General features: G+C 41.0%; 1 protein-coding gene and 1 long non-coding RNA gene across 3 annotated transcripts in view; one reads left to right on the forward strand and one right to left on the reverse strand.

Annotated features, from left to right (window-relative positions):
• Window positions 1-14,776, reverse strand: part of LOC132681922 (uncharacterized) — a 38,999-nt gene extending 24,223 nt beyond the window's left edge. The window contains exons 1-3 of one of the 2 annotated variants that reach the window (XR_013549935.1): window positions 14,610-14,776; window positions 4,436-4,487; window positions 3,231-3,301 (exon numbers count right to left, since the gene is read on the reverse strand). This is a non-coding gene — a long non-coding RNA (uncharacterized LOC132681922). The remainder of the gene's footprint in view (window positions 1-3,230; window positions 3,302-4,435; window positions 4,488-14,609) is intronic. The other variant, XR_013549934.1, reaches the window with a different exon arrangement.
• DCT (dopachrome tautomerase) overlaps window positions 1-26,123 on the forward strand; it is a 36,894-nt gene that overhangs the window by 2,654 nt on the left and 8,117 nt on the right. The window contains exons 2-6 of the mRNA XM_060636853.3: window positions 6,901-7,200; window positions 9,060-9,160; window positions 9,294-9,460; window positions 11,689-11,868; window positions 13,532-13,667. Coding sequence (XP_060492836.2) covers window positions 6,901-7,200; window positions 9,060-9,160; window positions 9,294-9,460; window positions 11,689-11,868; window positions 13,532-13,667 — 884 coding nt within the window. The remainder of the gene's footprint in view (window positions 1-6,900; window positions 7,201-9,059; window positions 9,161-9,293; window positions 9,461-11,688; window positions 11,869-13,531; window positions 13,668-26,123) is intronic.

The raw sequence follows: 26,123 nt of genomic DNA on the forward strand, positions 1-26,123 counted from the left end.
ACCATAGCTCTTTCCATATGAACGTTGGATGGCTCCACTTATGTTGGCCAGGCCAAGTCCTAGTGGCTGAGCTGGAAACCAATTTCGTATAAACAGTAATCACCATTTTGTGATGTGTCATGAGTCCCAAAGCTAGCCACATGACCTTCATTCAGCTTATTCTCCCCCCAGAGTGAGTTGCTTGTCTTCCAAGGGAAGTTTTTGTGGTTTGGGAGGCAGTCTTCAGAATCTAAACCTGACCTTGAACACCCAAAAGCCCTCCTCTCTGGTATCCTCATAGCTTTTTGTAAATAGGGATCCTGGGATTCTTCTAGGTCACTCAAAGGTTATTAAAAAAAGAGACGTAGTTTAACTATGGAAAGCGGACTATTGATGACCCTGAACTTTGTTAATGCGATGGAAAATTAGATGCATCGTTTACCTGTCAATGGACATTTAGATTTTTTCCACATCTTGGCTCTTGAAAGCAGTGGTGTAATAGACATGGGGATGCTAGTATCTCTACAAGATCCTGATTTTCATTCTTTTGGATAAATACCCAGAAGTGGAATTACTGGATCGTATAGTAGTTCTGTTTTTAATTTTTTAGGAAGCTCCATATTGCTTTTTCCACAGTGGCTGCACCATTTTGCATCCCCACCAATAGTGTTCAAGGATTCCAATTTCTCTGCATTTTAGCCAAGTGGTACATACGTCCAACTGAATACTATTCCGTCTTAAAAAAGAAGGAAATCACACAATACGTGATAGCATTGATGAACCTAGGGGGCATTATACTAAGGAAATGAAGCAGTCACAGAAATACAAATGGGCTACTATTCGACTTTTGTGAGGTATCTAAAATACTCAAATTCACAGAATCAAAGAGTGGAATGCTAGTTACCAGGGGCCCGGGGAGTGAGAAACAGAGAGTTACTAGTCAACGGACACAAAGTTTCAGTTGCGCAAGATGAACAAGCTACTGTACCACATTTACCAAGGGTCAACAATAATGTACTGGACACTTAAAAATGCGGTAAAGGGTGTAGATTTCATGTTAAATATTCTTACCCCCCTAAAATAAAATTAAAAACTAAAAAATACCCCATAGTCTTCACGACCTCGTAGTTGGTAAATGATATTAACCTAGGAAAGAGAAATAAAAACAAACTCTGAAGGGGGAAAAAAAACCCTAAATTATGTGTTCGAGTTCTCTGGAGAGAACTTCTCTATTCTCCGTAGGGATACATGGAAACCAAAAAATTGCCAAATTGAGTGGTGAGGAAGAGCTGAATTTCAGGAGAAGATGGCGCTAGCTTTTCACCTTACGAGTCTTAGAACATACCAATTGCAGCCGTGTGTTTGGACTTTTGGAAAACATGCACAGCGAATAGATTTTGAACTGTTGTCTGAGAGCTTCTTGTTTGTACACGAGACTAAGTACCTCCATTTTCCAATCTCTAAAATGGGGATAATGATGAAACCACACTTGTAAAACCTTTTTGAGCTCTGTAGATGAAAGGCTGTATGTGAGCATAAAGTATTGTTATTAAAATAATAGAATCTCTAATTAAAAGGAATAGGCTATTTAGAGCTCCTTGTAAATTCACTAATCGGTGGTCTTTAAGCTTATTTAGTCTAATGGCTTTCTGAGGTTGAGCTGATACAGTTCATGTAGGAACGTGCATGGCTTGGTTTTTCTAACTCTCCATTTTTATCCCGGTCCTAAGTAGGTCTAGGACTTTGTCTTTTTAAATTTAATTTTTGCCCAAGGACGTATTCAATGGTAGATAGATTGGTATCAAGGGACCCTTTCATTTTTTTCCCCCTCTCCATTTTCCAGTAAGATAATGCAATCTTTTCTAAAAGGCCCATCTTCTTATATTTTTTGCTGCTGCTATTGGTAGATTAGGGGAAAAAATGAACTCAGGTTAAATTGATGTAAGAAACCACTAGGGAATCTAAATTAGAAACATAAATATTTTGTGTGCTGGGCTCTCCTGTTGTTTCATTTTTCAGTTGTCGTCAGCATTTTAACGAATTCTTTAGACCAGGTTTAGAAGCTCAAAACATCAAAGGGGTCTGACTGCAGAGCTTTGGGAGATATGCTGGAAAAGGAATTTTTTTACTGAATACATTTCTGGGTTATAGGTGAGCTCAGATGCAGACAGATGCTTTCTTTTTTTACTTATTGGGGTACAGTTGATATATAATATATTAGCTTTAGGTGTACAACATAGTGATCCTACAGTTGCATAGACTACAAAATGAAAGTTAATACAATAATGTTGACTATATTCCTCATGCTGTACATGACATCCCCATGACTTACTTATTTTGTAACTTGAAGTCTGTACTTCTTAATCCCCTTCACCCATCTCCCCCCTCACCCCCACCCCAATTCTTTCTTATTGGGAAAATTAGGACCTCTGTGTTGCTTTTCAGAGGCAAGTATAGCTTTGTAATAAGAAACGTCTTTGCTCAACATAATTGTGCAACAGCTCTGGTCTCCTGAGCCAGAATTCATCATTTTGTCTTTTGTGTTCTGTGGTGTTTGGGTTGTTCCTCCGTTTTCACTTTTCCTGTAGTTAGACTTGCGTTGGTGTTTCACTGCGCGCACGTCCTTCCGCTTTTTTCCCCCCTCTGTTTTATTATTTACTTATTCCAAGTTTTTGTTTAAATTCAAATTAGTTAACATACAGCGTGGTATTGGTTTCAGGAGTCCGACCAGTGATTCATCACTTACGTACGATACCCAGTGCTCATCCCAAGTGCCCTCCTTAATACCCCCCACCCATTTAGCCCATCCCCCCAATGTCCTTCATCTCCTGAATGGTGGCATTGTAGCATATTTGCATTTGTATCTCCTAGTGCCTAATGCTTTTTATGCAATTACTCATTGATTCATTCATTACCCGCCCAACTGATGTTTATTTAGCACCAGTTATGCTAGACCCTTCAGGTCCAAAGAGGGAAAAAACCCAACATGATTTTGAAGGTGTCCGTAGTGTAGCGGATGGAGAAGACAGACATGAAGACAAAGAGTTCCAATACTGCTTGTTAAGTGGCATCTACTAATAATGACACTTAATATAGAACTTACTCTGTAGCAGGCACTGTTCTAAGTGCTCGATATATTAACACGCTTGTTTCCCATAAGAACTCTATGAAGTAGAGCTCTTATCCCAATATGACAGGTCTGGAGAAGCTGAGTCCGAAGTTACAAAGCATGGCAACTTCTCTGAACATACCAAGTTGGGAGCACAGAGAGAGGCATGCTGAGTTCTGCCTGCCCTTTAGGGAGTAGGTGTTAATAAATTATCTGTTGAATGAAAAATGGGGGAGATAATTAGCTATTGATAATTTTGTTTCTAGCAACCAAAAATAATTGTGGTAAGGGAAGTGCAGGAATATTACAACTCATGGCATAAGTTATGAATTACTCAATTTCAATAAAACTCAAAGACAAGTTTTACGCATTGAAATGTAGAAATGCCTTGAATTATTAGAAAATTTAGGTGTGTTACTCCTTAGCATTTTGAAGGAGGGACTCACTCTCCTATTGTAAAGCTGTGACTATATATTCATCTCCAATCATCTGCCTGTAGGGAAACAGCTGGAAAGTTGGGTATTTGGTATTTTTTGGACGCAGTTTTTTCATTCACTCCTCAAAAGATACTCTAATCCTGTGAGTGTTGCCAGAGAAAGTGATACATTTTAATCAAAGGTGTTTTGAAACAGATCTACAATTTTAGTAGGTACCCTAGGGGAAAATAACCCTGGAATATGTTGTTTAGCATCTGGGACTATACTAGTGGCTCAATAAATATTTATAAGTAATTTGTATTTAAGAGCTTCACGCTAGTAATCCGTGTAAACTTTAACTTCACTTGACAATGTAAATTTAACTTGTAAATTTAATTGAAACCATTCAAAAACATGTTTTGGTCTTGGGACTAGTAGGATTTTTTCTTTTTAGTATTTTTTATTTATGTTCTCATACAGTATTAAAACATACAGATAACTGAACTATGCGAGTATAGACAGGATATTTTGTATGTTACAAGGAGCATAGAACCCAAATAAATTACCTTAAGAAATTCTTCCTACTTATAATATTTTTAACAACATTTTCTTTAACCATCAAAAAATGCATTGTGTAGGGGCACCTGGGTGGCTCAGTGGTTAACTGTCAGACTTCGGCTCAGGTCACAGAGCCTGCTTTGGATCCTGTCTCCGTCTCTCTCTGCCCTTCCCCCACTTGCACTCTCTGTCTCTCAAAAATAAGTAAACATTAAAAAAAATCCATTGGGTTAATAGAAAAGGAGGCCTGTGCATTTTTTTTTTATGCAGCGCAAGTGCTAATCATTTTGTTTCATGCTATTGTAAATTTTTCTTTTTCTTTAGAAATTCAAATAATCCTGTCTCTACTATGGTCATAATATTTTTTACTTACCTCTGTTTTGGTATTTATAGTTCATCCAAATGATTTACCGGACCTGCTTTTCCTTTTAATCCAGAAGGATAGGGAGAAAGAGGAAGAAGAAATTTTACTTGTATTGGATTATTTACTACATGCTTCATATGCTTTTGTTTTTAATTATTTTTCAAAAGAAATTCAGCTTTATTGAGATATGACTACAAATAAAAGTGTACAATTTTTATTTCATTTCATTTTGTTTTATTTTATCATATTTTATTTTATTTTGTTTTATTTTATTTTATTGAGAGAAAAAGAGCATGAGCTGGGGAGAGGGGCAGAGAGAGAGAAAGAAAGAGATAGAGGAGTGGGGGAGAATCTTAACCAGGCTCCACACTGAGCGTGGAGCCCAACAGAGGGCTCAACCCACAACCCTGGGATCATGACCTGAGCTGAAATCAAGAGTTGGACGCTCAACTGACTGAGCCACCCAGGTGCCCAAAAGTGTATGATTTTTAAAGTGTACATTGTGATAATTTGGCTTTATATTTTTCTTATTTATTCAACAGTCATTTTGTACAAGGCCAACCACAGGCTTAGACAGCAGGATAACTGCCTTCTAGCTGCCTGTCTCTGAAGCAAGTCAATAATTGTGATAAATGCAATGAAAGGGGAATATGTGGTACCAGGGTTGCTGAGTGCAGAAACATCTGACCTTGACGTGTAGAGTCAAGGATGACCTCGTAGACCACCTGCTGTGAGGCTGAAAACAGTAGTAGATAATCAGGCAAAGAGGAATTTAAAGAGAGGATGAGGGAAAAGTGCTGCAGGTAGGATGGGAAGCAAGTAAAAAGGTCTGGGAGGACGGGGAATAGGAGGAGAGGAGGAGTAGGGGAAAGAGGAGGGGGAGGAGGGACAGGGGAGCAGAGTTGGTCTCCCACATTAATGCTTTATCTAACCCCTCTAATGCCCTGGGAGATAAGCATTATGATCCCCTTTTGCTTCAACATTTTGCTCCAGAAATATTACAACATTCACCCTCTAATTTACCACCACCTAGGGAATGAGGTGTTGGTCATACCAAAGGCAATAATCGAGGCTAAAAAGGGCAAGGTCAAGAACAAGCTGAAATAATTTCAACTGTAGATGCTGATCAGAAAACTCTTTAGCTCATAGGACTAGTACTCATTCCCTGGGTTGATAAAGCAGAGACATTTGTGCCACAGATGGGGAGCCCTGCAGTGATTTGCACTTCTCGATATCATGGCAGCTAATTCACCTTTATGACCTGCCAGCCTCCATTGATTTTGTCTTAACTCTGTCTCCTTTGTGAAATAAACCAGCTTTGTTAATGTTAGATTTCACCTGAATTCCTGGCAACCAGCTTATTTATTTGGGTTCTGCCCTGAGCTTGGTGTATATTCCCTTCCTTCTCTAAATCAGTGAACCACTCTGGGTCGGCCCATCTGTGTGTGCCATAGGATAGCGGGAGTCAGCAGCATGCACGTGTAAGGCGGGGTTCAGTAGTGTGCATGTCCGAGATGGCTGTGCAGCCTGGGGGTGGGGGCGTGGGGGGGACACGGGGTTGGGGGATGCCTGCATGAGGGGAAGGAGAGCTTGGAAGGTGGCACATGTGTATTAGTTTGTTAGGACTGCAGTAACAGAGTGCCACGGACTGGGTGGCAAACAGAAACTCTCCGTCCCTCTGTCTGGAGGCCCAAAGTCCCAGGCGTTGTCAGGGTTAGATTCTTCTGAGGTCTCTCTCCTGTTTTGTACGCAGCTGTCTTTTCCCTGTGTCTTCATATGGTCTCTCTGTACCTATTGCCGTCTGAATTTCCTCTTCTTACAAGGACACTAGTCGTGTTGGAATAGGGGCCACCTAATGACCTCATTTTAACTTAATTACCTCTTTGGAGACTCTAGCTCCAAATACAGTCATCACTGAGGAACTGGGGGTGAGGACTTCAACTTATGGATTTTGAAGGGACACAGTCCACCTGTAACAGCATGTGATGCCTTTCATATTGTTTCTTTGCTGGGAGTATTTCTTTTTGTTTGTTTGTTTTGAGAGAGAGAGAGAGAGAGAGAGAGAGAGAGAGAGAGTGCACGAGCACACATGTGAGACGGGGAGAGGAAGAGACAGAATCCCAAGCAGGCTCCACGATGTCAGGGCACAGAGCCCCACTTGGGGCTTGAACTCACGAACCGTGAGATCATGACCTGAGACGAAACCAAGAGTCAGAGGCTTAACTGACTGAGCCACCCAGGCGCCCCTGCGGGGGCTATTTCTACAAAACTCTCTAGCACTCGGTTCACTTAGAGATAGCAACATTTCAAGAGGAGAATAAGGGAAGGAAATCGGTTTTCCTTGCCTTCTTGTAAACACCTTCAGTTTCTCCTCACTATCCCAGTGTTCAGATTCAGAAATTTCTTCCATGTTACATAAACTGACTTCCTCTTCTGTCTCTCCTTTTTCTTTTTTTCTTTTGAATATAAACCAGGACATTTTTATGGGTACCACTGTGGATTCTGCAGGTTTGGCTGGACCGGCCATGATTGCAATGAAAGGAAACCCCTGGTTGTTCGGAAGAATATCCATTCCTTGACTCTTCAGGAGAGAGAGCAGTTCTTGGACGCCTTAGACCTCGCAAAGAACACCACACACCCTGACTATGTGATCACCACACAACACTGGCTCAGCCTCCTGGGGCCCAACGGGACCCAGCCACAGATCGCCAACTCCAGCATTTATGATTTCTTTGTGTGGCTCCATTATTATTCTGTGAGAGATACATTATTAGGTGGGTTTTCCCCTTAGCTTAGGGTATATTCCTATAGGTTTGGGGCTGGGGGTGGATGGGCGGGAAGTAATCAGGCAGGTGAATTAACAAGAGAACAACCTTTAGGGAAGGGTTAGGCTTATGAAAGTCATCAGATTATCAAAATGCTGCCCGAAGTTGGGATGGAGCAGTTTCTACCAGTACGTTGGCTGACTTTCGAAAATGTTTTCTCCTGGAGTTCGTGTTTTGGGTTCAAAGTCTAAACTCTCCTCTGTGAAGCTATTTCCCCTCAAAGGCAAGAGTTGGTGGAGAGGAGGAGGCAAATTCCTTTTGATTCCAGAAGAAAACATTCTAAATCTGGCCATGGAAGCCCTCTCTGACCTTTTTCTTCAAATTAGAGGAATTAACTGAACATGTGCTAAAGCACATGATGCTTCTCTGTGCAGAATTAGAGTGTGCGGAGAGAGTGCGTTTCATTAAACTCGCATGTGTTAGTCTTTAGACTTTCGGATCATCATCATTCATGGTGCCCATAATATGGTGTACTCCAGCTGGGATTGAGTCAGTGAATGCCGCAGACATCAGTACATTCCAGGGGGGTGTGAATCCATTCTGGGTTCTGCTCGGTGCAGTTCTGAAACATTGGCTCTACCTATCACCCCCACTTTTGGGGTCCCTGGTTAAGGTCAGGGCACATGAAGACATCAAGTTCACTTTGCATAGTCAGATTCCCATGGGAATTGCCTGTCTTTGGGTTTATCACTGGTTCCCTATTGCTGGATTTTGCGTCATTAGTTTGTTTGGGGAATATTAAACTGCGTTCTGAATTGAAACATTTAAAAAGGATGATGTAGCCATCATCCGTGACAACCATTCTTTCCTCAGTGTGAGTCCCTTAAAATCTGCTCTCGGGTAAGCATTTGTCTTTCTTTATCGATAGATAAGGAGGCTCTTCTGGCTATAAACCTGTGTAGTTTTCCTGTCATCACTCTGAGGAATTTTTGCTTTATGAAAGAGTAGTCTCTCTGGAGGGACAGAAGACTATAATTTCTGGTTGGATCTAGGAATTAAATTTATATTTGTGTCTGTTCAGCTTTCTGAAGTTATGATAGGCACTTTGAAAAAGAACTAAAGTTAGCTAAAGTTTCTACATAACCACTAAAAGCTGTTACGAAAGAGGAAGAAGCATAGAACAGGCAGTAAGGAGGTCATTAAATTGCCCACAGCTTTTCACTACAATTGGCAGTTCCAATGGCCAGCCAAATTGGTTTGGATGTATTTCTCTCTCTTCTAGTCTTGGCGACCATGCTTGTCAGCTAGTGGTTTTAACTGATCAATGGCTGAGGCAAAACCCAAAAGAACGGAAAGTTCTTCCCAGTTTCATAAATGCCTGAATTAGGACTAAGTGCAGTTGAAGTTACTTTACTATTAATTAATCCCTCCCTTATGAATGTGTGCGTTTATAAGGAACAGGTTGATAAATGTCTTTTGAAAATGTATTTCATTGAGGGCTTCGTGGTCTATCCTTTGGATACCTTTATTTCATCTTAATGAAATGCTGCTTAAAAATATGTCAGGGCTCTCAAAGCTGAAAGTGACCTGAATTTCTCTCGATCTCTGTTGACAATCAAACTTCTGAGAGATGAAGGAGAATTTATCCTAAAAGTGTTAGTTGCTTCCGAAATTGTTCTGTTGTTGCTGTTGTTGGTTTCAGAGGGACAATGAAAAACCAAAAAAAAATGACAAAACCAAAAAAAAATTTTTTTTCAATTAAAACAGCATGGACTTATTGGCTCTGTAGACCCATCCCAATGGGGTAAGGGTTTGACATTTGAAAAATTCTATTCCACAATCTTTAGCATGTTTCCCAATTGCTTTAGGACCAGGGCGCCCATACAAGGCCATAGACTTCTCACACCAAGGACCCGCCTTCGTTACCTGGCACCGGTACCATTTGCTGTGGCTGGAAAGGGATCTCCAGGTTGGTCAAAACTATGCATTGGGTACTTTTAATTTTGCATTTGGTCAAGACCCATAACAGTCTTTGCTTTCCATGCTTTCTTGTTGTATTTGATATTATGAGTTAAATAACTAGGCTTGCCCTTTGCTTTTAGCGCCTTATTGGCAACGAGTCCTTTGCTTTGCCCTACTGGAACTTTGCCACTGGAAAGAACGAATGTGACGTGTGCACAGACCAGCTGTTTGGGGCAGCAAGACAAGATGATCCAACTCTAATTAGCCGGAACTCAAGATTCTCCAGCTGGGAAGTTATCTGTGATAGGTAATGGCATATATACCTGCAATGGAAATACAGAGACCACATTTTCTTGTGTCTGAGAGATGGAGAGGCACTTTATATTTCTATTTCTAATGTGTGTTGAGTTCTGTTTCCATGTTGCTGAAAATTATTTTCCTGAAGGAGGTAGGATTTTTAAAAATTCTAAGCCCCTTAATAAAAAAAAAATGCAGGTATGGAATTGAATGTGCTTGGTCATAATTTCTAGATCAAGTGTTTTCTTCTTTTTTTTTAATGTTTATTTATTTTGAGAGTGAGAGAAAGAGGGAGAGCACGAGCAGGAGAGAGGCCCAGAGGGAGAGACAGAACCCCAAGCAGGTTCCACACTGTCAGCGCAAAGCCAGATGCGAGGCTCAATCCCACGAACTGTGAGATCATGACCCAGGCCAAAATCAAGAGTCAGATGCTCAACCAACGGAGCCCCCCCCGCCCAGGCGCCCCTAGATCAACTGTTTTAAAATTAGAAGTAGTTTCTGCATTCATCCAAACATTCTTAAGCACTGATCATATTCCAAGCAGTGAAATAGTACTGGCAATACAAGGATGGATAAAAGAGCTTCCCACTTGACTATGGTTTTATGTTTACAAAGGCAGATTGTGTGTAAACAAATTACAATACAGCGTGAAAAGTATCATGATAGGTATAAGTGGAAAGCCAAGAAGAGAGGCAGGGAAATCCTCTAAGATGCGGAGGCACAGACCTTAAGCAGATGTAGGGTGGGGTGGTGAGTGTGTCCTAGGTGGAGGGAACATTATGTATGAAGCTATAGAAGTCTCTGGAAGCAGTCTGGTATGGCTGGACCATCGGGCGATGGTGAGCTGAGAGGGACCAGGGATGGGGCAGGGGAGAATGATCTCTGAAATACTGAAGAACACATAAGCAGATGAGCAACCTGCCGCCCATGGGGAACCTTGTCCTCCATGATCCCTTAGATTGGTTTCTTTTCCCTGGCACACATCTCAGGAAAAATTCCCCACAAGGCTCTTCTGCCTTCCTTTATTCATCTGTTTCCTCCAAATCCTCCTGTTTTTAACCAGACTGCTCTAGCTCTCCCGCCCTGTGTCTTTCTCCTGCTCCATGGCATCGAGCTTCCTTGTCAACGCCCCCAGTGTGGGTGTGCACGTGTCTGCAGGGGTGCAGGTCAAGCTGGCAGGGATCCTGTCTCCTCCATTCTGAGCTTTCCCTGCAGCCCTGTGGAGAGTGCCCTACAACATGCAGGGATGTAAGAAGTGCTTTTTGACATGATGCCATAATCCCATAAAGCCCCATTTCTCATAGCTCCTTGGGGAATTAATAGGTGGTCCAATCAAACACATTTAAGGAATGCTGAGTTACAAAGGTTTTACATTTTAGAACATCTCCGAGACTTTCCTATGGAAGTGTACTCTTAGAGGGAGCCTAAACTCACCCAACTCTGACACACTTACTTCACAGACTGTGTCACTGGCACACACTTGGGAAATGCTGCCTTGGAGGCCTTTCTGCCTTGTTTTCTGGTACTGGCCTCTTTCATCCTCACGTGTGCACTGATTCTATTCTCACAGACCCAGGACTATCCCCTTACCCATTAAAACCCACACAGAAACATCTTTGATGTTTTATCTCCTGCAGTGAAATAATGCTCTACTGGTGGAATTCTAGGCCACAACAAACTTGTAGGGTGTAATCTTTTATGGGTGTGGAACCTTCTCAGCCTCTGTGTTTACCACATAGCTATCCCTGCCATCTTGGAACACTTTCTCATGCAACTTTTTTCTTAATATCTCTCCTCTACCTAGTTTTGTCTGTTTTTACTCTGGTGCCCTTCATTTGCCTTCAGTTTGCCTAAAATGTTCTCCTAGCCTTACGCAGCCATTTCTGCCAACACTGGCTTAGCTGGGTATAAAACAGGTCACCCTGCTCTCTCTTCAGTTACTCATCATTCAAATGCACCTCCTAGGAGTCACCATCTTGCTTATAAACTTTCTTACTTTCCAACGGAATGGTACTTTATCTTCACATATATGCATATTTTATGCATCTGGTTTTTTGAAACTCTTTAATCCATAATTACTTTTGAAGATAGTACTTTTACCACATATTTTTGACCCTTGTAAGGTAACTATAATAAGATTTTATTATGACTAAGTTTTTGCTTGGTTTGCTTGGCCCAAAGTTATGATAGTAGCCACAAATTAAAACATGCTATTTTCACTCTCCTTACAACCCTTAGCCTAGATGATTATAACCGCCGGGTCACCCTGTGTAACGGAACCTCCGAAGGTCTGTTGAGAAGAAATCAAGTGGGAAGAAATAGTGAGAAACTGCCAACTTTAAAAGACGTGCAAGATTGTCTGTCTCTCAAGAAGTTTGACAATCCCCCTTTCTTCCAGAACTCTACCTTCAGCTTCAGGTTGGTGCTCTGAGCTCTGTTAGACTGGCAGTTTACAATATTTTGGATTTTCATGCCTGCGGTTGTAATGAACTGGAAGGAAATCCAGTGTTGGGAGTCATTTACAAAGCTAGGTAAGGGCTTGATGAGCAAGGATAACAAGGAGCCACTGTTAGGAAACTCATCATCCACCCACTCTAATGGGTAGTGTGGTTTTAATATCTTCTAACTTAGCTATTCAAAACCATCTTTTGTATTTCTAATTATGGCACATATATAAGCACTGTCTTCAGAACCAGGGTACTTCATTAAATATAGTATTTAAAAACATTTGCTCGTGCTCTTTCTTTTCTTTTAAATTTATCAGCCATAGACCGTAACAGTGAGGTCTAAGATCTCCGAGGAGTATTACAGACTAAATTCAACTCAAATTATAGCACAGCAATGACATTACAATACTTGAAATTTAAAGGCCAACTAATAATTCTCTCCCTCTAAAAAGACTTTAAGAATTGTAAGAAATAAGTACAGATGTAAATAAGATTTTAAACAAAGATGAATGGGGCTCCAAAAAGGCACGGTGGATAGATTCATGGTCTTCCAAACCAGAGTCTCTCTAACTGTGTGTAAATTATACAACCGATGTGTTATTTGGGGCTGGACAGGAGTAAACTGAATGTAAACGCAGAGGCTGTGCTAAGTGCAGCAGAGCTCATAGTCTGCGTTGGCATTAGACACAGACCTCAAGTAGTGTCCAAGGTCATGTAAAGGCTGACACCTAAGACGGTTTGAGAAGGAGTATGCATTCATTTTTTTACTGTAGTAAACATGCTGTTGAAATGGAGTGTAATCTTTATAGATTTGAGTTAAAGGAGTGGTTATCAAGGTGTGGTGCCTAGACCACCATAATGGGCATCACTTGGGAGCTGGTTGGAAAGACAGATTGTGAAACCCAGCCCACACCAACTGAACCAGACACTCTGAAAGTGGGGCATGAAATATGTGTTTTTCTTCAGTGATTCCCATGTACGCCTCAATCTGAGGATCCTTGAGTTAGGATGAAGACAATTTGAATTTCCTACAAAATGGGGAGGGGAAAAAGACAAGGGTAAGAAAAGTTTGGAGATATGTTTCGAAGGCTGAATATAACTGATCACAGACCATGAATCTATCCATCATGCCTTTTTGAAGCCCTATTCATCTTTGTTTAAAATATTATTTACATCCATACTTATTTCTCACTCTCAAGCCAGAGGTCTGTTTAGTTGAGAAATGGGAATATAAGATTTTATATTAATTCCAAAAATATTTCTGATCACTGGCCATGTGCTGGGCATGGTATTGATCCCTGGCAATAAAAATCACAAGAAAACACAGTCTGTGTCTTCTAAGAGTTCATAGCCTGGCATGGGAGACAGATATGAAGGTAAAAATTGGTCATACAGTACACATAAAAGAGGTGTAATCCCACTGAGCAGTGCAGTAGTAGCAGTGATCAAGAGTTCCCTCCCCTTATTAAGATCATTATTAAAGGTTGGGACTAAGTTGCAGTTAATGAGCTGTGACAGAGCTTCCCCTTTCCCTGCCCCATCTCAAGTTAGAAGACTATTATTCAGGTTGGAAACAATAAAAAGAGACCTTTATCAATCGTGACTCTCGTTGCTGACATATTGATTTCTCTCAGGAATGCCCTGGAAGGGTTTGATAAAGCAAACGGGATCCTGGACTCTCAAATGATGAGCCTGCATAACTTGGTTCATTCCTTCTTGAACGGGACAAGCGCTTTGCCACACTCTGCTGCCAATGATCCCATTTTTGTGGTATGTTCAAAGGTTCAGAATAGATGGAAAATTTTCTAGATAATACGTTGGATGTATTTGCTTTTCAGAAAGATTAAGGTTTCGTGTGTGTGTGTGTGTGTGTGTGTGTGTGTGTGTGTTTTCTCTGTGTGAACATTGGGATGTATTCATATGTGAATTCATTTTACTCTACACCACACAGGTGGTTATATAGCATTTAAAGTCCCCTCTTTAGAAACCCATGCTTTAGAGATGACTAGCTTTGGAATGACCCCAGACAGGAGTTTATAGTCCAGAGGTCGATTCATAAGTTAGCATAATGATATTATAAATCATATCACAATTTAGCATAATTTATATAATAAATTAGTAAAATGGAAATAACTTTTCAATGATCAGATGAGTGGTGTTGAAGATGAACGGTGGGACCACCATGACCCTTGCATGGAACCCAACCACTTGGCAACTTCGGAGCAGCACACAAGTCCACGGCCCTGTTTGCCGTTTGGTCCTGGGCCCCCTCGTTTTGCAAAGCATTCTGCCTATAAATGAGCTGCTCCTGCTGTCTCCATGTCATTGTGTCCGCTTTGGACTGAATCTTTCATGTCAGATACTTGCCAGAAGAGAGTGTGGGCTTCCTTCAGAGTACAAGAATAGGTTCTTTTAGGCCTTCTGTGTCTACTCGCTAATCAATGCTTGTAGGTTGACCAGAAGCTGGTCTTCACTTGCTTTCATGGTTCCACGCCACCTAGGAACACGTTCATTTGAGATGGGGAGGGCACTATGGCCACTACCTACCCCCAAACGTAGGAGGCCACTGATAGGTAAGAGAACCTGGTAGTGCTGAATGGTTTGGGTCAGTTTGCAAACTTAATTGTATATTCAGTCATTTCTTTTTGGTTGGCAAATGAAAGAGTCTACTCACATTAATTTAGAATAAGAAAATGAATATTTTGACTTAACTGGGAAACTGAGAAATGCCACCGGCTTCAGGTATGGCTGAATCTGGGGGCTCAAATGACGTCAGCTAGCTCCCTGCGTCTGTCTTCATAAACAACCTCTTCCTACGTGGTAGTTGAGCTAGCCGTTGACAGCCACAAATGTGCACTCTGCCAGCTTATCACAGGGGGAGGAAGTAGCCATGCTACCATAGTAACAGAGAACGGTTCCACGATTGGCCAGGCCAGGATAATGTGCCCTCCCTGAACCAATCAGTGTGGCAAGGGGAATGAGGTATTCTGATTGGCCAGACTAAGGTCACATGTTCACCCCTCTCCCCTTCCCACCAATGAGTGTGGGCCACTTTAGGGAGTTCCGTGCGGGAAAGAAAGTTTGTGTCAGCCAGTAGAGGGGCGGAGAGTGGAGAAGAGGTGCTGGCCACAATAGTACGACAAATGCTTTCCTTTAATACAGAAACTGCATGTGATGTTCTTTAATTTATTAGCTGGCTTCATATCTCTGAGAGGAAATACAGCAAGTACGGAGAGCTTCTGTTGATTATGGAGGAACCTCATAATTCTTTAAAATTAATGGTGTAATGAACTCCCTTGATAGGTTTGTCTCACTTTAAAACAAAAGGAAAACGGGCACCTGGGTGGCTCAGTCCGTTAAGTGTCCGACGTCGGCTCAGGTCATGATCTCACTGTCCGTGAGTTCGAGCTCTGCATCGGGCCCTGTGCTGACAGCTCGGGGCCTGGAGCCTGCTTCGGATCCCTCTCTCTCTTTCCTTTTCCCGCTCATACTGTCTCTCTCTGCCTCTCAAAAACCGAAGAAATGCTAACTAACTAACTAAATAATTAACAAAAGGTAAAACAGGAAGACACTTGATGGGATGCTAAGTGTTAGAATTCCAAGCCTTATTCGTTTTAAAAACCTGCTCACCAAGGGGCTGTCTTGAGACTGGCAAAATAAGGAGGTGCAGGTCAGGGCCACGTCACCCCAGCTGTCCTTGGGCTGTACCCTCCAGTCAAAGACGGCAAGGAACGTACCTGTTGTGGAACACTGTTGGCTTTAGTCTTTGTCGCAGCGACAGACTGGGAAACCACCGGGTGGCTCAGGTGCTGGAAGAGAATGAAGGGATCTGGGCTTGTGCTAGCGGATCTGGGGAGGGTTTAAGGAGGCAGGGCCTTGCCCTGCATCGGATGCTGTCTGGATTCTATGACTGAGTATCCCAACATTTTTTTTTTTAATTTTTTTAAATGTTTTATTTTTGAGACAGAGAGAGACAGAGCATGAACGGGGGAGGGGCAGAGAGAGAGGGAGACACAGAATCGGAAGCAGGCTCCAGGCTCTGAGCCCTCAGCCCAGAGCCCGACGCGGGGCTTGAACTCACGGACCGCGAGATCATGACCTGAGCTGAAGTCGGCCGCTTAACCGACTGAGCCACACAGGCGCCCCTCCCAACAATTGTTAGTAATTGAGAGAGCAGTGGCAGTCGCTCGTATTGGCCAGGAAAGGTCTAAAGTTCATGTTAGGTATTTTGCGGTTTGGACTCTGTTCACTTTTGTCTGCACTCCGACGCTGGTGCAGAATTGCCTTGGTTTTGTCCTGATCCATCACGGAGGGTCACAGGGTGACTTTGTCTGATGTTGATGTCCCATGATTGTTCTACCTTTGGCAGAACACCCGGGCCTACCTGATAGTGCCAGGTCAGCTCCAGGTTGTCCAGAGGCTGCTTTTCCGCCCCTCAAGTACAGCTTGCCAGCGTTGGTGTAGAAGCTTTAAGACATCTTAAACATTTGAATCTCAGCTGCTGAACCCCTAAAGCAGTGTCTCTGCTTTACAGATACTTAACTGACCATCTACTATTTTAACCCCGTCTTCAGGGTTGTGTGTCCTGGAGAGTTTCAAAGCAACTAGAAGAAGAAATTTCACCACCGTTCCTTTTTTATTTTGCCAGTGCTTTGAATTTAAACTCTTATCTAGTATAGATTGTATGTTGTAGCAATAACTTTATGTTATTTTTTTCCTAGAGTTTTTCTCACCTTAGTGTTAATCTTAACAATGGGTCTTAGTCAGCTCAGGTTGCTGAGTTCTGGAGACTGAAAGTTCAAGTTCAAGGTGCTGAATGCTTTGGTTCCTGGTGAAAGCTCTCTTCCTGGCTTATAGACCACTGCCTTCTTGGTGATGTGTACTTAAGTGGAAAGAGAAGCAGCGAGCTCTCTAGTGTTTCTTCTTATAGGAACACCAGTCCCATCCTCTCAGGGCCCCACACATATGACCTTATTTAACGCTAATTACCTGTTTATTGGTCCCATCTCTGAATACAGTCACATTGGGGGTTAGAGCTTCAACGTATGAATTTGAGGGGGCCGTAATTCAGTCCCTATCACAGTGTATCCTGAAACCATCAGTTGATAGCAGTTTGTTTTTCTGGACTCCTGGAAGGCCACATGGCATAGTCAGAAGAACAATGGATTGTAAGTCAAGTAAGTTGCCTTTAGTCCTGAATTGTGCAACCTTGGGAGTCTTACTGAATTACATGGAGCACTCTGCAAAGTGCAGGTCACGGGGCTCGATCTGGTGTCGGAGGAGGGTGTGCTCATTAATGCAACACTTAATAGATTAGAATAATATGAAGCTGCTTTAGAAACTGCCAAGTACAACACAACAGTTATTGTAAAATAACAATGTGTTTCATGGTTGTTGCTGGGAAAGAATTAGAGAACTATATGTTGGCTTTGAATTGCTAAACCTTAATTAAGGTTTTTTATCTTGTTCTCCATAGCAGACAGTTGTGCCCTAAGGCAATTTTACTGACAAGCACAAAGTCAGAGTTATTTCAGAGGTGATTTATTATTTTTACTCCACCCAAGGTACAAAAAAAAAAAAAAAGGAGATATGAAGGAGGGTAAAGGTATAGCTCACAATGCTCTAAGCTTGCATGATGGTGTGAGGGTCTAGATAGCTTTCTGGGCTCCAGGATGGATGAACTCCTGGCAAGGGTGAGTTATAGGAGATCTGGATACAGAGCAGTGGATGGAGCTGTTTCTTTTTCTCAAAAAGCGTTTCTGCCCTCATATTTGTGTGTAGGAAAACACGAAGGGGTCATCAGAAATGTGGACTCTTAGTCCCAACCTCCAGCAAGGTGGGGGCTTCTGTTTAAAGCCTCCACAGCTGTCTTCTCTCTTCTGTAGGATGCTTGCCTCATTCATGGGTTCTGACTTGATATTTCACATCATTTTTCTGGCTCTTGTCTCAGCCATCAGCCTATGCCAAGGAGTTCTTGTGTCTCCCTTCTCTGGTATATAACTTCACATCTCGTTACCGATACTGTATTTCTCTAAATAAGATTTTATAGAGCATACGTTTTCAACAATATAATGCCCACACACTGTCCCTATTCATGAGGAAAAATGTGACACCACTCCTTACCCAGTACTCCAAAATGTTAGGGGGAGAACAGCAGAATCTTCTGACTGATTACGGATTATACACCCCCACATGACCTTTCTCTCCTAGTAAAGGAAATAAAGGCGATGCTGGTAATTTGCTTTTCAGCATCCTAAGTTTCAAGGATCGTTACCTCTTATCTCCTTCTTTGGAGGATGCCTAGTAAGCACGTAGGGCTTCACTCACTTTTCTGTGAATGGCCCTATCGATTGCATATGTTTTAGGGTTTGCAGGCCAAATGATCTCTGTTGTAACTACTTCACCCCTGCCACTGCAGCGTGAAAGCAGCCATAGACAGTACATGAACAAGTGAGTGTGGTGTTCTAATAAAACTTTATTTAAAAAACAGGTGGTGAACTTTGTTTGGCCTACAGGCTTTTAGTTCGCCAACTCCTCCTCTAAGGAATTAAATGTCCCTTCTCTGTAGGACTATCTCCTTAGTCTGTTTCATTCCTGCTCTAGCTGGGAGCTCACATTATGGCTTTATGGATGAGGAATTCTAATTCTGTGACTTACATGTAGCTCAAAGTTACTAGATGTTTAATCATCCTTGTCTTCATTACTTTTACTACCTTTAATATTTAAAATTCTGTTTTTCTTTGGTATCTGTTGTCATGTGCATGTGAATAGACAGAAAGCCAAAACCTCTCTTTGCGGGCACGGAAGGAATAATGTTTGGGCATGAGTTCCAGAACTCACAGTTTCTTTAGGCTACTTACCTAGGGTTTCATGTTGAAGCCAATTCAGCCTTAAATAATTTTTTCACATATTGAGATCCAGGTTAAAGCATTTCAATTAAAAGAGTGATAGCTTCTAGAATTTCAAATTCATGAGGCAATTTATGCAAATATATTGCATACCACACTTATTAAAATTATTTTCATGAAATCTCTTCAAGCAAGAGAGGTACAAAGTTGTATGTGATCACAATAATGAGTAAAAGATCTAATGTTAAAATACAGGAAAAAACTCTGAACCAGTCTCTGAAGTTCTAATAATTCATAAGGTAATTGACAGAAATGCACACATTTATCATGGAAAATAAGATTAGGTCACGGAAATGCTAAGTAGTGCTGTCTTCAATATTGAATTTAGATATTATCTAAGCGGCAGGGTGGGGAGGGAGGAAATCCAATAGACCCTAAAGTTAAGTAGTTGAGTTAATTGCCAAGAAAGAAACTATGTCAGAGACTTAACATTTTCTTCCCAATTTCAAAGCTATTATTCGTAGGGCTGTATTTGGATGTTATCCTTTTAGAAAGGTACATTTGGCAAGCACTAATACTTTCAATTTCAAGTGGCTGGGGATTCATAGGTTGCACATACAATACTCACTGCACAGCTCATGTGTTTGTCACCTTATACACTGAAAATTCTACAGGGGATAAGATGTGTAAGTAGTCTTATAATCATTTGTGTTTCTTAACAGTGAGTAATGGTTGCGTAAGATAGCTCCATTAATTTAGGAATATAAAGCAAGAAAAGAGAAAATGAGTTTCCCCAAACAAAAATCTAATGGACTGCATGAAGTTAATCCCCTTATTAATGGGTCATTAATTAGGTCATCATGACCTAATTAATAGGTCATAATGACAAGTATAAAATGTTTCTAAGTTAGTATGCGTTTAGTTAAAAATTTAATTTATTTTTATTAAAAATTTTGTAATGTTTATTTATTCTTTAAGAGAAACAGCAAGCAGGAGCAAGGGAGGGGGAGAGAGAGAGAGAAGGGGACAGATGAACCAAAGCAGGCTCTGTGCTGACAGCACAGAGCCGGATGCAGGGCTCGAACTCACCAACTGTGAGATCATGACCTGAGCCAAAGGCAGATGCCTAACTGTCCAACTGACTGAGCCACCTAGGTGACCCTAGTTAAAAATTTTAAAAAGATGTATATAGGACATTTTGCTTCTCTCTTCCCAAGAGTGAAGCACTTAAAAATGGATCCATTTAATTTATCTTTCTTATGAAAGATAAATCATAATTAGGCTAATACCTTGAGTATTTAAGTTACTGTTGTTTTATGTCAACTTTAAATTTTTTAATAGCTTATGATTCCTAATGATTTATAGTTACAGAAATATTGGCAAAAAAGTTTTTACATGTCCATAATTCCATCTCAATTTTCTGCTTATTTCCTCTCATAGTCTATGTTTGCACAATTGCAGTTATAATGCACACATTTTAGGTTGTTACATAGTTTCCTAAATGTTTTCATTTAAAAATTTAAAAATAGATAATACTCATAAGAGGTTCAAATATAAAAGACATGAAATGAAATGAAGTCTCTCTAGGCTATCCATTATCATTTTTTCCTATTCTTCCAGATATATTTTATGAATATACAAATATGTTATCTGAATGGTAGCATACTATAGACATTCTGTGACTTCATTTTTTTGTGTTTTTTTCCTTTCCTTTTCTTTTTTTATACTTATTCTAAATTTTTCTGTATCCATTTATGAAGGGCATTCTCATTCCTTTTTTATGACTGTATTGTATTCTACAGTGCAGATTTTATCCTGAAATTTTTAACCAGCTTTTTATCGATGGGCATGTAGGTGGTTTCTAGTCCCTTGCTTTGCAAACAATGCTACAGTGCATGAACATGTAGGGTAAGTGAGAACAGAATTGCTAGGTCAAAGATTAAATAAGTGTATTTGAGGGGTGCTTGGGTGGCTCAGTCGGTTAAGCATCCGACTTCAGCTCAGGCCATGATCTCACAGTTCATGGGTTCGAGCCCCACGTCAGTCTCTGTGCTGACCGCTCAGAGCCAGGAGCCTGCTTCAGATTCTGTGTCTGCCTCTCTCTCTGCCCCTGCCCCGCTCACACTCTGTCTCTCTCTGCCTCTCAAAAATAAATAAATGTAATAAAAAATTTAAAAAAAATAAGTGTATTTGAAAGGTCACTAGGTATTGCCAAATGGCCCTCCTTAAGGTTGAATAATTTTCCCTCCAACCAGCTATGCAGCAGAGTGGCAATTCCCCAACTCTCTCTCATTAATCCAGTGTGCTATTCCACTTTTTCATCTTTGCTAATGGGATAGGTGAAAATGGTATTTCAGTGAGCTTTAATTTACATAATGAAGTTCAGAATCTTTTCATGAATTTACGTTTCCTTTTGTGATCTATCTGTTCTTGTAGGATAATGACTTTTGGAAAGACAAAAAAGAACAACTAAAGGTTCATAAGAGAATTAGTGAAAGCGATCTGTTCTCTATGTAAGTCAGTAACAAAATACCACATCTTCTTCTGACATTTTAGTTGTCCCGTAAATCGAATTCTCTGTTCATACAAAAATGTAGTTTCTAGCTTTCACTACGGTTTGGGAAGTTACTTTGATCATTGACACCACACCCAGCGTCTAGGACAGTACCTGGCACTAAGTTGGTGCTCGGTGCGTTTTGTTAGGAGACTGTTTACATTGCTAAGCATCTGTTAATGTGCCAGTCTCTATATTAGGCATCATGCAAACACAATCTCTAACTTCACAAAACTGTGTGTACTAGACTGCCCTCCTCATGTTAAATATGGGGAAAACGAAGGTCAGAGAGGCTAAAAAAATGTGTACAAGAGTGTATGAACCAGTAAGTGGCTGAACAGAGATCTTTAGATAAGTTTCCTACTCAAAAATTTCCCCATGTTCAAGGAAAAATGAGATAAAAACAGAGAAGGAGGCAGACCATAGAGATGCTTAAATATAGAGACCAAACTGAGGGTTGCTGGAGGGGTGTTGGGTGGGGGCAGGACTAAATCGGATGGGCATTGAGGAGGGCGCTTGTCAGGATGAGACTGGGCGTCATATGTCATGATGAATCACTAAATTCTCCTGAGACCATTATGACGTATTTGTTACCTAGCTTGGATTTAAATAAAATTTAAAAAATGCTATAGAAAAGAAAAAAAACTTCCCCATGTTGAGTCTTCTAGCTACAATCTGCTTTTTGTCAGTTTAGACAATCTTAATTTAATCCTTTCACAATAGCTTTTATTATAGCTGAGTAAATTTAGTCCTGTTAGATCATGTTAATAGGAATTAACACTAATTGGTGAAAGGCAAGTTTGAATAATTTTGCTTGGCTTTTGAAAAGAGAGGGCATTGGTTTTATCATGATTAAATGTTCCAGTTTTTAAAATGCTACATTTATTTATACAATACATGTATTTTTAAACGTCTCAGATAAAGTCACTAATTCTTAAGTAGTGTAACATCTTGGTAAGTTTTATGAGAGCCGAGGTATTGGTGGCTGGCCATCCGCTTGAGCTGGGTCTCCCAGGGTGGCAGGATTTCTATTCGCTCAGTCTGGGAGATAGTTTGGCTTTGGAACTTGGCAGGAGCTAAAAGGTACCTGAAGAAGTTCCTTTCAACTCTATACTTTATATGGATAAACCCATGCTCTATTGAGAACTCAACCTATACTGAGAAATGAACTATATGCACTTCATTATGGATGAAATTAAGTAGCATAATGGCAAACCACATTTCTATGTAAATCTAAGGTGGTTAGACCATTGATGTGGGTTCCTTTCTCATAGTGCTTTCGTGATCCCTCAGACACGCATGCCCTGGGAGTACCTCAGTTCTTATCTAGAATCTCTTCTAACATCCCTGTGGTTCCCTCTTTCCCACCTGCTTATGACATACAATGACTTCTTTTAAAGCTGTCGTCCTAATAGCAGAACCTCTTGTAGTCCTCTGTTTGCATGTATTCCAAGTTTAATCCTTGAAATATAAGCTTTCTTCCTCAAGGGCTCAACTGATATTTCTTTTTTCTTTAATTGAGATGTAACTGACAGGTAGAATTAAGTTCGTTTCAGGTGTTCAACCTAATGATTCAATATTTGTATATATCACAAGACAGTCACCTCAGTAAGTCTAGTTACATCTGTCACCATACATAATTGATATTTCTTTTTAAATACATGCTTTTAAATGAATTATGCTATATATATTGTAAGTATGCTTATGTATACTGTGCATACAATGCTATAATACAAGTATATGTGGACTATCTACAGGACTCCTTCAAAATGCCCGAAGATGTCTTCCATTCTGTCTGCTCAGGATGCAGTGAGAGAGTGGCTAGGGAAGGATAGGGAGAAGAAGTATGCAAAATGGAAAACACACAACATCCTGGCTGAGCACTGCCTGCAAGACTATTAGTGCTGAAATGTCCTTTTTTCTTATGACTGTTTCTTGTCTCACTAAATGTGCTGCATATGGCATATCCGTCTCCTTGTGGCACAGCGTAGTCTCAGTGGAAGCTGGGTGTTGTTGAACTATTTCATGCCTGTTACATATGGTTTCTTTAGGGAAGTGTGAAACCAACATTCTGATCGCATATTGCTTCAGATTCTTGCTAGAACAAGGCAAGAATACATACATATTATCATAAAGTCATAAGCGGGAGGAGATCTCATTTTTTTAGGAATTACAATCAGGAATTCTCTTATTTAGAAATTCCGACCTAACTTTTATTTTTTCTTAAATGTTTATTTATTTTTGAGAGAGACAGAGAGACAGAGTGTGAGCAGGGGCAGGGGGTAGGCAGAGAGAGATGGAGACACAGAATCCGAAGCGGGTTTCAGGCTCTGAGCTGTCAGCACAGAGCCCGACACGGGGCTCCAACTCATGAGCTGTGAGATCATGACCTGAGCCGAAGTCAGCTGCTCAACCGACTGAGCCACCCTGGCGCCCCCCCAACCTGACTTTTTATTTGTGCCTTCTACCCTAAGTTCTAAATTGGAACCTCCCATATGAAACTCAGGGTCTATTGTGTGACTTCCTAGGGATTACATATGAGTTCTCAGAGGAGCAGAGCATTGTCACAATAATACTCACTTTGACCATGACTGATGTCTTCTGGACATCACCAGCACCAGTGTGCTGGTCTTTGGTGATGTACCAGTGTCTTTGTGGTCATTGTGGCAGGAATCCGAACGTGTAGACATCTAAGTGAAGGTTAGGTTTGATAATAACTTTATCCTTCAGTGATCCCGAAAAAGAGAAGCTTTCCCTGTATTTTATCCCAGTTTCTTTATGTCTGTAAGCACAACAGCCGTTGATTGATTGCTTTCTTCTGCGAGGGTTGCATTTAAAAATTTTTACCTTGAAAGCCCACAAAGTCACATTTTCTTCAATACTGCCTCCAAGGTGAAACTTTTTTCTTCCTGTACCTATCCTTAGTTTGTTGGAGCAAGACAGACTAGGTTTGTGTACCAAAATTTGTAACCTCATTTCTGAAACACTCAATTAATTTTATCATTATTATTTTTTTATTTTGAGAGAGAGAGAGAGAGAGAGAGAGAGAGTGCAAGTAGGGTAGAGGGGCACAGGGAGAGAGAGAATCTTAAGCAGGCTCCACACTCAGTGAGGAGCCCAGCACAGGGCTTGATCCCATGACCCTCGGATCATGACCTGAGCTGAAATCAAGGGTCAGACAGTCAGCCAACTGAGCCGCTGAGGCTCCCCTGAAGCGCTCCATTTTTAATTCTGAAATATAGCTATGTATCTCCGTAGCAGACATAAGGCAACATCAGTGTACTGTTACTTTACTCTTGCTTTTATTTGTTACCCTCAAATTACATTTGGCCCTTAAAGAGAGATTAACCGAGCTCACTTTTAATTCGTGTCAAACAAAGATACTATTAGCTTCTCAAGAGCAATTGAAGGCATCTTGTTCAAGAACAATGTTCACAATTCTAACAAAAATACCTATGCTACAGCTTGCATGACTTCTTATTCTGGGGGATATGTTATTGCTTGTGGTATTGTGTTTATCGCATTCTTTGCATCTCGTTAGCACACACTCGCTTGTTTTTACTACATTCTATAAATTGGCTACTCTGCGTATAGCTCCTACTAGAGCATTTATTGTATAATGTTTTTATAGCCCTGCTGAGACCTATAATCTCTCCTTATTACTTTTCTCCTGTTCTTTTATCTCCCCAAATTATGAATTGCTGCAGAGTCTTGTCTCCTCCTTAATTATTTACACTTTGCACTGGGTGAATTCTGGTGCTTTCCAAGAGTTATTTGCCTCTTGCAGTACTGAATCTGGATCTTTCCATGTCTTGAGAATCCCTTCTCTCTTTTCCTAATCACAGTTTGATCTCTGACTTGAACTCAGACAGTATCTAAAAGCTCGAGATATTGTGTGGCTTTCTTTGCAAAATGCACTCTGGTACACCCTTAGATACTTTTTCTTTGTATCACGTAGGGTTTGGTTCAGCTGCTTAGAACAGAAAACCTGTTAGAGAAGTCCAAGCAAAAAAGAGGTTTATTTTTCTCTTTATGTAAAAGAGCCCCAGTGGCGGGCAGTCCAGGGCTGGTGTAGTATCTCCACAGTCATCATGGACCCTTCTGTCTTTCTGCTCTACCTTCCTTGGTGAGTGACCTCTTTTCCTAACTTTGTCAGTTGGCTGTTAAGATGCCTGCGGCAACTTCAACCATCACATCCATGTTCCATGAAGCAGCAAAGGCAAATGGAAAGGGAAAGGGGGACACTCTTAAGCTGAGACCATGACCTTTAAAGAGCTTTCCTAGAAGTCAGATCCAGAGACACCTAGTTCAATCTCAGGGATAATTTGATACATTGCTTCACTCAAAATACAAAGCAAGTTACAACGGAAGAAGAGGAGAATGGATGTTTGGTGAGCAACCAGGAGTGCTTGCAGTCTTTAGGCATTCCACCCTTACTGCGTGGGCTCCATACTTGCAGTGAAAGCTGTGTTTAAGCCTGGCAGGCTCCCCAGGTTACAGCTAGAGGAGGAAGCACAACTTCTCTCCCTGGGAACCTTCTAACCTTATCCGGAGTTCCCAGGACATGAGGAACCTTTTCAGGGACCTACACCAAAGCTAACACATAGTCCTTTTTCCAGGGCTGATGCCCCTTCTCAAAGATGACTTTTTCTAAACTCTACTTGTAGGAAACATTGATCATTTGGAATGTCACGTGTCTTCCAAAGCTGTTGCTTTAAACTTTACGCCTTTATTTCTTTGAAACTTCAACTTTGCTACTCAAAGCTGAGACTTCAGAATTCACAAAAATCTTTCATCTCTGCAAAAGCCTGGCCTGGGTCTTAA

The sequence above is a fragment of the Panthera onca genome, chromosome A1 (genome assembly GCF_046562875.1).
Source record: "Panthera onca isolate mPanOnc1 chromosome A1, mPanOnc1 haplotype 2, whole genome shotgun sequence".
NCBI classification, from domain to species: domain Eukaryota; kingdom Metazoa; phylum Chordata; class Mammalia; order Carnivora; family Felidae; genus Panthera; species Panthera onca.